The sequence below is a fragment of the Pollachius pollachius genome, assembly GCF_949987615.1.
Source record: "Pollachius pollachius genome assembly, chromosome: 14".
Lineage (NCBI taxonomy): Eukaryota > Metazoa > Chordata > Actinopteri > Gadiformes > Gadidae > Pollachius > Pollachius pollachius.
This window is the reverse complement of record NC_136947.1, coordinates 18,143,630-18,153,629: the sequence shown is the minus strand read 5'-3', so window position 1 is coordinate 18,153,629 and position 10,000 is coordinate 18,143,630. Positions and strand designations below refer to the sequence as shown.

The window sequence follows — 10,000 nt, the reverse complement described above, 5'->3', positions numbered from 1 at the left end:
TGAGTACGTAAGGGTTGTCTTTTTATATCTCGTATTCGATTTTTTCGTGTATTGCTGTACATAATTACAGTATTGATCAAACTATTCTATTCTGTACAACAGGTGGCTAGAGGGAGGGATGGCCTAAGGGCGATATGAAAGTGTGTTATGATGGACTTTTATGTCTTTCTGTTATTAGTTATAATTCATATTTGTAACCATATTTTTGTTTCCCGGCCCCCATGGACGAGATGATGACTCTCTACAGGCTGACTTATGACCCCGGGGCCCTAACCTGCAGAGGGACCTCGGGCTCCAGCTCAAAGGGCAGCATCCTCTCGCTCCAGGGCGTGAACTTCTTGGTCTCCGAGTCGATGAAGTAGTCGAAGACGGTTCCCTGCGAGGGGAACTTGACCGCCCTCATCTCCTTGGACCACCAGCGGCTGAACTCCGCGCGGTGGTCGATGAGCTGGGACACAGACGCAGAAACACCGTGAGGACTGTGAGCTGGTCAGGGCTGTGTCAGAACGACAACAACCCAGACGGACCAACACACACTTTCTCTCTCATTCAAATGTAATTTAATGAAATGTATTAAATTCAATTTAATTAAAAAATATCGGCTGGAAAAATGTACATTGCCAAAGGATGTAAACATTCAAAAGTAATCAAACCAAAGAGAGAAGAGTGAAATACAGTCGGAAACAGACACACACACACACACACACACACGCACACACACACACACACACACACACACACACGGAGCGGAGGTGGTGGTGGTGCTCACCTGGTCCTGGAACAGCGCTCCTCCGAAGGCCCAGACGCAGGCGAACACAAAGTAGATCTCATACAGCTCCCTGGGGGAGTCAGCCGGGGTGTTGTCCTCCGTCAGCAGGCAGTCCAGCAAGGAGCACAGGGTCTGATACGCGCACACACGAACAAACACACACACACACACATGCACAAACACACCACACACATGCACAAACACACACAAACACACACACAGGTACACACTCAGGCACGCACGTAGGCACACACAGGCACACACCAATATAATATTTATCATATTTTATTTTCCCCATTCATTTGAAAGATTCCTCCATCCTTCTCCATAGAGAATAAGTTATTCGAATCAATTTTGTTTCTTATATTAAACTTTTATTACACTACGAGTAGTTCGACTTAAAATATATATGAACACTGATACAGGTGAGTGTTAAAACTAAAAGACTATCACTAAGACCATACCATGCTATTTTTATAAGTACCCCTCTAATGAAAGCAAACTTTTTTTTACGTTAACTTTTCCAGGTAGTATTTATGTTAAAATAAGTTAACTTTACACCAAGAAGAAGCTCAGAATAAGGGTTTCAGAAACACTAGCTCTCTATAGGAAGGGTGCAGTGAGGATGCAGCTGTAGTCACCAGCAGCCACTTGCCTGCACCATGCTGTTCTCTGGGATGGGTGTGATGGTCTTCAGGTTGCAGCGGACCTGCTCCAGGCAGCAGGGCACGTACTTATCAAACAGGATGGTCAGGTTGGCCCGCTCTGATTGGGCGCTACGGGTGTCAATCCAGCTCGTCACGTACCTGATTGGTCCAGGCCCCAAAAAAATATCAGATGACACTTCAATGTTTAACTCTGCTGCCATTTACATTTCAAAGTGTGTGCAATTCATCATTGTGAGTATATATTTCGTTTTTTCATTCCGTTTTTCATCCTTTTTATTTTTGTTGTGTACTTCACAGCCAAATCTCATGTCCGGATTAATAAAGTGTATCATCTTCCCTTATTATCCCCTCAGGAGAATTCAGCACATAGACCGAACCAAACAACCTGTCTCCTGCCAATGATACATCTCTATATTCATCTCCTTGTCCTCCATGTGTGTGTGAGTGCGGGCCCTACGAGCTCCAGCCCAGGTCCTGGGGGTTGACGTAGAGGATCCCGGCCCGGGAAACCGTGGCGGGGGTGGCGGCTCTGAGGTGGGAGATCTCAAAGAGCAGGCGCATGGAGGGAGACAGGCTGATCCGCTCGTTGCTGGCCAGGGTCAGCACCTCCAGGGAGGGAGAGATGGGGGGGAAGTCGACTTAGCTCCACAAAATCAATCAGAGCTAGCTTCCTTTTAAGCGCCAGGTTTAGAGATAAAGTTGAGAATGTGATATGAGTTGTTACATATTTGGCCTTGCACTGCTATGCATTTCTTACACTAATAATTTACATTTAGTTTTTCATTTTTTATGAGTGAGTCAAACATTAGAGTTTTACATTAAGTGACTTTACCACCGGTTTCTTGAAGTAAACACAGAACGAATATTGAAGATACACTGAAAATAAATGAAAGGTTCAGTACATTCAAGAGAAAAAGACTGAAGTTGACCACAGAGCTACCAGGTCTACCTTGTTGTCGTCCATGACGGTGTTGAGGGACTCGATCCACATGGGGTCGATGTCCCCGTCCAGCACGATCCACTTGGGACTGTCGTGGCCCACCGAGGTCATCTCCCTCATGGTGGAGGAGAACAGACCTGAGGGGGAGGGTTACCCTTCAACAATGGGTTCACGGTTAAACGCTAATGTGTAGCCCTGACTAGTGAATAAACCTGAGGGGTGAGGAATGCTGGAGTTACACTATGAGGGCGTCAGTTCATGAGATGATTGCGATTTATCTATTTTATTTAATCGTTCCTATTGTGTGCCTTCATGGACAGCACAGTGACGACGTGGGTTGAAAGAGAACGACTGAACGATGAGGTCGCTCCCAGGTGTAATGCCTGTCTGTGTGACATGCCAAATCTGATTGAGCACTGCAGTGGTTAAGTCAAGATATTGGAATGAACCCCCTTTGAGTCCCCAGCCTCCCCCTCTCCCTTATGTAATGTAGGCCTCCACACCGTCCTTCCACTCCCTGGTGGCCGGGTGCAGGTAGCCGAACAGCTCGTCGGTGGTCACCGCCTTGGGGTTCATATCGCTCCACACCGGCTTCACCTTCATGTTGGCGTAGGTCCTGTGCAGGGTCTTCAGGATCTGATGGAGGAAGGCCCTGTTAATCAACGCTAGAGGAACAGGGACGGGGTCATTGTGACCCTGTCGTACATAACAAAACGTATTCTGTGTGGTTGTTTTTGCCCTTTATGTAACTGCATGCGTGTGCTTTGCAGCCGGAGGTTAAAATGACTCTGCATCAGGTAGTGAAATAAAGGGGGTCCCGCTCATGTTAGTAGAAGACAAAGCTTTGCTGTGTTTAGCTATCGGTTTGTCGAATACAGAGAGATTGTTTGCTTCAACCCATAGCATTTCATACTTCAAATCAGGAGGAATCTGGGATAAAACTAAAAGGACTGCATGGTTAATGAGAAAAGGGTTGAGCACAATTGTGCAGAAGCGCTCAATATGAACTCAATTCACACAGACAGAAGGTTCAGAGTGCACCATTAAAAAGACAGCTCACATATCATGCAGTAGATGAGAGTTACTGTAATGGACAGGCTTCATGACCTACCTGGCTCTTGCCTGTTCCCGGTCCTCCGACTACAAACACAGAATGTCTGACTGCCAACAACTCCTCCAACTGCGTCACCTATACAAAAACATAAATGTAATGTATGTATTGATCACATTACATTGGATGTATATATGATACATCTCAAAAGCAGTTTCACACTCACAAACTGTGAAAGTGCTGGTATGCTCAATTGATATGCAATTGCAGCACTCCATGAGATTTGTATAGTCCCAATAGTCCTAACAATTTTTTTTCATACATGTGTTTTCATTTCATTTCCTTAGAATCAGAATGTGATTCATTTCCAAATCGGTTACCCACGGGACAACAAGGAATCATTATACTTTGTTGCAAGGAAGAATTGAAAAATACAAAATTCAAAAGTACGGTTATCAAAAAGTGTGTATCAAAGAACAATAAAATCAACATACTCTGATCAGATATATCAACACTCTCTGATCAGATATGTCAACACACTCTGATCAGATATGTCAACACACTCTGATCAGATGTATCAATACACTCTGATCAGATGTATCAACACTCTCTGATCAGATGTATCAAGACACTCTGATCAGATGTATCAACACACTCTGATCAGATATGTCAACAAACTCTGATCAGATATATCAACACTCTCTGATCAGATGTATCAACACACTCTGATCAGATATGTCAACAAACTCTGATCAGATATATCAACACTCTCTGATCAGATGTATCAACACACTCTGATCAGATCAACACACTCCGATCAGATCCACACACTCTGATCAGATACAGTATATCAATATCTTCTAAACCATGAGCAGTACCTTGAGGATGAAGTTCTCCTCGGGCTGCAGGCGCAGCTCGCTGACCGACTGGCGTACGGCGTTCTCCAGCTCGGGGTCCCTCTTCCTGGGCACGTCCAGCTGGGGGAAGAGGTCGCTGATGAGCCCCAGGAAGATGGGCACATCGCTGGTCACGATCTTGGGCAGGTTGAAGTCCCTCAGAGCCCGCATCAACACCTAGGGGGAGAGAGGGGATGGTTACCGTAGAGGATTATACTCATCCTTCTAATGGTCAGGTGCTAACGAGTTTATGCAGCTTGAAAGACCGACCTGTTCTACTTTACATTGCTTGGCCAAAAAGGTTAGCAACATATGTGTAGTTAAGTGTCTTTGGTTTATGTGTTTACAAACAGTAATGTAGATACAGATGTGATATTAGTAGGTACATATATATCCTTGCTTTATGTGTACTTATTATACTTAGTTTCTTCTGTTTTGAATTCTGATTATGTTTTCGGAATTTGAGTCAAATATTAGACAATAATGTGAAGGCAGCAACATGAGGACCATACAGATGATTTCTAACAGGTATCACAATTGTCATTATATAAGGATGTGTTTGATTTACTTTTGAACTATAACAATAGCCTGAATTAGATAGGAATGAATCAGATTACATGAAATATCCTTGAAAGTCTGTTGTAGCCAGCATTGTGAATCCTCAGTGATGAGTGAGTACCTGCTCCTCAGGCCGGCTCCTCTCCTCCCTCTTCAGGGACCCGGCCACCACCAGGACCGACTTGATGGCCCTCAAACCCCAGTCATAGTGATCCTGGGAGGCAAATGGATGGCGTAGACACGTTGAAAGAAGCCAATGCAAACAATATTGTTGACATTGAGATACAAAACAGTACTGCATGTGTGTAAATGATGTCCCATAATGAAAGTAACAAAAAATAAATTGTATACTGCTTCTGTACTTGATTTGTACATCACATCAATACCGAAGAGCGATGCATTCAACATAAACAGACTCCACCTAAAGGACACCATTCCTCTGACTTCCATACAAATGACTGATGGACACATGTCCAAAGTATGTGTGCTTGCAGATGACCCTGCACCTGTTTGGACAGCAGCTCCTTGCACAGCGTGTACAGGCTGATGAACTTGCGTGCCAGCAGACGGGCGTCGATGAAGCCCTCGGCGACCAACATGATCTCACAGATCAGCTCGAAGTCCGGGATCACCATGGCACAAGGCCTGCATGTTCAACCCACCAGCAGGGCATAAGGCAAGCCTTTAGTGTTCGATTGTACTTTCACCACTGTAGTTCCCATAATGCATTGCTTTCCCCCTAGATCCTTGCACCTTTATCCCCTTAGCTTAACGTACGTTTAACCAAGGAGGCAGAATACTCAAGTGGCTTGGGTGTTCGATTCCCATTCAAAAGGTTCGTGGTTCAATCCCCAAAGGCTGAAGCTACTAATTCCTTAAAGCTTGTATCTCATTATAAATGGCATTTGACATAATGTCTGAATAGCAGTAAAACAGTAAAACCCAAACAGAAACTAGACACAATGATTTCACACTTTGGACCTAAAGTATACTACTACTACTACTACTACTACTACTACTACTAATACTACCACTACTAATACTAGTTCTACCACTCTTCTACAGTGAGTACCACTACTGCCAGTACTACTACTATACTAGAGTGAGTAATACTAGCACTACCACCACTATACTACAGTGAGTACTGCTACCACAACTACCGCTATACTACAGCGAGGGCTGCCACTCCTCTCAGTGTCTCTGACCTGAACAGGGCCTTGAGGTTCTCAGGAAGCTCCGCCCTCCCGGCGTAGCCCGGGTTCAGAGTGATGAAGATCCCCACTGTAGGCCTCAGCTCTATCTCCTCCCCCAGGAAATGGAACCTGCACACACACACACACACACGCACGCACGCACGCACGCACCCACGCACGCACGCACGCACGCACGCACACACACACACACACACACACACACACACGCACACGCACACGCACACGCACACAAACACACACAGCACATGCTGGTAGATCAATTTATAATTAGGTTCATTATATACATTTTGTATATTGTTTGACTAAGCTGTTCACTGCATGTTATCTGACCTCTGTTTCTTGTTGCGAACAGCATCCTGTATGGTCTTGACCTGCACGGCCACCACAGACAGAACCTCCACAGAGATCCTGTTGAACTCATCAAAGCACCCCCATACGCCTGTCTGAGCCAGACCCTTGTAGATGTTCCCTATGGACTACAGTCAAACAAGACATTGCCCATCAACCCACCTTTAGATAGTGTTCATGTGCAAGAATGCAAAGTGGACTTAGAAGATATAAAAATTTAAAAAAAAGAAAAATTCATAATCACATACATTTGAGACATACAATTTATCTAAAATGAATCAGAGTGAAATATTACAAATCTAGTAGATGTGAGAGAGTGTGTAGCCATCCCCACCTTGTAGTCCATCTGTTCGGAGCAGTTGAACACATAGACCATGATGCCGAGCGAGCGCCCCAGGTCCTTGGTGGTCTCTGTCTTGCCGGTCCCGGCTGGGCCAGAGGGAGCGCCACTCATGGTCAGATGGAGGGACTGAGTCAGGGTGATGTAGCATCTTTAGAAGGGAATGGTTTGTTATTAATGGCTGCAGTAAGGGGATACTGTACTCACAGTGCAAGGAAAAAGACAGCAGAATCACACTGTCAATACTATTTGTTCAGGTAATATCCAGTTTTAGACATTACACAAGCATGGGTATGCTAGTGTACATTTATTAAGACTTTAACACTCAACAGTTTTATTAGGATATTTACTGGTTAGGACAATATTGTGGCTGTGTGTGTGTGTGTGTGTGTGTGTGTGTGTGTGTGTGTGTGTGTATATGTGTGTGTGTGTGTCAGTGTGCATGTGTGTGTGAGTGTGTGTGTGTGTGTGTGTGTATGTGCGTGTGTGTGTCAGTGTGTGTGTATGCCTGTGCATGTATGTGTGTGTGTGCATGTGTGTGTGTGCACGCGTGTGTGTGTACCTGTCAGTCAGTGGGGTGATGACCAGTCTGTTGGTGTTCCCCAGGTACTCGTAGCTGAACTGGAACTGGGCGTCGCAGATGTTTACGTAGCACTGCCGGCTGTCCTCGTCCCAGCGGTGACGCAGCTGGGACAGCCACGCGAACGCCTGGCCCGTCGTCACCTAGGAGACCCGGGAACCCCAGGAGGGGATTTAAGGAGTTACAGCAGCAGAAGAACATGGCGACTCAGACAAGAGAAGATCAATAGAAAGTACAAGAGTACAAATTCTGAAACATATATTGATAATATAGATAACTATCAACAGAATATAGGGTGATGTGAAAATTATAAACAGAAATAAATATGGATAAAACAGCCAATATGCTATGGTAGTCGTAAAAAAATAAAATAAACCACCTGTTACATAAATATAAGGGACATCACAAAAGTGAGTCAGACGGTGAAGTGATTACAGACATCTGATCAATCATCTGTTAAGTCTCATGTTGTATGTGTCTGTATTACGGTCAGCCCGAACAGGACCACAGCAAGGATGACCCGGTGGTACCTTCTGGGCGATCAGCTTGGCCACCACGTCGCGGGCGTGGACGTCGATGGTGCAGATGGTCATGATCTTCTGCCGGTCGCCCGGGGTCAGCTCTCCCAGCAGCATGTGGATCAGGGAGTTCAGCTGGGTGATCTGTGGGACAGTGAGGGGACATAGGATCCTTTAACCTGACCCTTTCGGTTCAACATCTTCTTATAAGGCTTTGAGATCTCCCAATAACTGCAGAACAATGTGTGTGTTCAATGTGTTCTACCTCATTTCATTCTGGTGAACAATTAGTTATTTGACATTGTGTTGATCACCAACAGAAGCTACCACACATTACACTTAATAAACAGCCAGAGTCAGTCGCACCTGTTTTTTGTTGTAGTCTTTCAAAGCCGTCTCAAACCCTTCCTCCACCCTCTCGAATGCGATGGCCACATCGGTGGCCCACCACACCTGGCTCCCGGTCAGACCCACCTGAGAAGAAACACTTTGGTTTGTGTGTAAACCCCAAGAGTTGGAGTAGAGACACGAGCAAGATGGGACGCCCTGAGCGGACCTGTGCAGGGTAGTCAAAGAGCCACTGGTCTCGCGGCTTGTCTTCGTACGCGGCCACAGCCTCCTGGATCTCCTTCCGCACCGTGCTGCACATGGTGCTCTCCAGGGCACTCAGCCAACACTCAGCCTGAGAACAGGATCACAATGACATGGAGGTCCAGAATTAAAGTCAAATATATGAATTTATATCATCTAATTCTAATCTACGCCGCAAAAAATTACTCTACTCTAATATCATAAAATATATAGAGCCCTTAATGAACAAAAGAACGGTTCAATGGTGTTTGGAATGCTTTGAACACGAATAAAGATCTTCAATATAACACTGAGAGAATAAACGGATCCTGTTCAAAGGAAAGGTTACACACACGCAGTGTGTGGATTAATTGGCATACGCAGTTCAGCGTTCACACCTGTCCTTCGCAGACGCACGGTTCAGAGAAGGCCACGTATTCTCCCTCTCGGCTGTACATCCCCATGGCAACCGCCTCCCCATTGCTGCCTCCACCTCCACGCTCTGAATCCTTGAAGCGGAGGTCTGCTATGTTGTCAAAGAGCTTCAGAAGATGCTTGGTTACCTGGTGGGTAGACGCGCACAGAGCACATGAAAGAGGAGGTCGTTATCAGACACTAACTGAGGATTTCAACCCTGACCAGCCTTTTTTGGCACATCTTTTATTCTGTTGCTTAAAAACTGAAAATGGGTCAAACTAAATAGAAAGAAAGCACTTGACTAGACTTGTTTTTTAGAGTGCACAGGAGTTCAATAAAGTGGTTGAAGGCTAGGCTATTTGCAGGCTAGGCTATAATGATCTTTTCCTATTGCTATTTAAATGTTAAAGACTATACCCTAACCTAAGCCAGCCATTGTGCAAACCCAAACCATAACCCTACCCTACCCCTAACCTCTTTTAACCGACTCAACCCGTCCCCTAACCGCAAACTTAAAGTTAAGCCTAAACCCTAACACCCACGCATGACTCAATGGAAAATGTAATAGTTATTTGGGAATGTTTTGACCCTTAGCTCTTATCACAGCTTCCTTCTTTCAATAGAATCATTTAAGCCCTTACCCTAACCCCAACCCCCTCCCATGTCGATACTCCCTGTTCGCTCCACCTGTTTGGGCTGGGTCCCCTTGGAGACAATCTCCAGCAGGTCGGTGGCGGAGACAAAGTAGAACCGGGGGAAGGTGAGCCTCTTGGTCTCCAGGTACTCGGCCAGGGCCTTCTCACACACCGACAGCCTCTGCTGCAGCGCTTCCAGCTGCTCCAGGTAGCCGGGCCGGTTGGTCACCTGCACCACGTTGCTGGTCTGCACCACCTCCGTCATCAGGCCCTGGACGGAGCGTATGGGGCCACGGGTGGAGGGAAGAGACCACACAGTAGTTTAACTAAGATATGGAAATAAGATGGTGGGAAATACTGATAGAAGGGTGGCCAATAGAGTGAATTTTTTTGTGTGTCTTTGTCTGTGTGTGTGTCTTTTTATTTTAGATTTGGTGTTTGCACAAGTAAAGCTGATGATTAAAGGCCACACTCCACCAAAATAGCAATAATTGTA

At 45.5% G+C, this 10,000-nt stretch overlaps 1 protein-coding gene across 1 annotated transcript in view; it reads right to left on the bottom strand.

Annotated features, from left to right (window-relative positions):
* dnah9l (dynein, axonemal, heavy polypeptide 9 like) overlaps window positions 1-10,000 on the bottom strand; it is a gene marked incomplete at both ends in the record, with an annotated part of 68,563 nt that overhangs the window by 38,812 nt on the left and 19,751 nt on the right. The window contains 19 exons of the mRNA XM_079751531.1: window positions 275-448; window positions 770-901; window positions 1,425-1,575; window positions 1,895-2,043; window positions 2,387-2,514; window positions 2,881-3,013; window positions 3,489-3,566; window positions 4,307-4,501; window positions 5,004-5,096; window positions 5,389-5,527; window positions 6,088-6,243; window positions 6,427-6,572; window positions 6,779-6,935; window positions 7,347-7,507; window positions 7,895-8,026; window positions 8,249-8,356; window positions 8,439-8,564; window positions 8,851-9,015; window positions 9,557-9,775. Of these exons, the coding sequence (XP_079607657.1) occupies window positions 275-448; window positions 770-901; window positions 1,425-1,575; window positions 1,895-2,043; window positions 2,387-2,514; window positions 2,881-3,013; window positions 3,489-3,566; window positions 4,307-4,501; window positions 5,004-5,096; window positions 5,389-5,527; window positions 6,088-6,243; window positions 6,427-6,572; window positions 6,779-6,935; window positions 7,347-7,507; window positions 7,895-8,026; window positions 8,249-8,356; window positions 8,439-8,564; window positions 8,851-9,015; window positions 9,557-9,775 (2,742 nt within the window). The remainder of the gene's footprint in view (window positions 1-274; window positions 449-769; window positions 902-1,424; window positions 1,576-1,894; window positions 2,044-2,386; window positions 2,515-2,880; window positions 3,014-3,488; window positions 3,567-4,306; window positions 4,502-5,003; window positions 5,097-5,388; window positions 5,528-6,087; window positions 6,244-6,426; window positions 6,573-6,778; window positions 6,936-7,346; window positions 7,508-7,894; window positions 8,027-8,248; window positions 8,357-8,438; window positions 8,565-8,850; window positions 9,016-9,556; window positions 9,776-10,000) is intronic.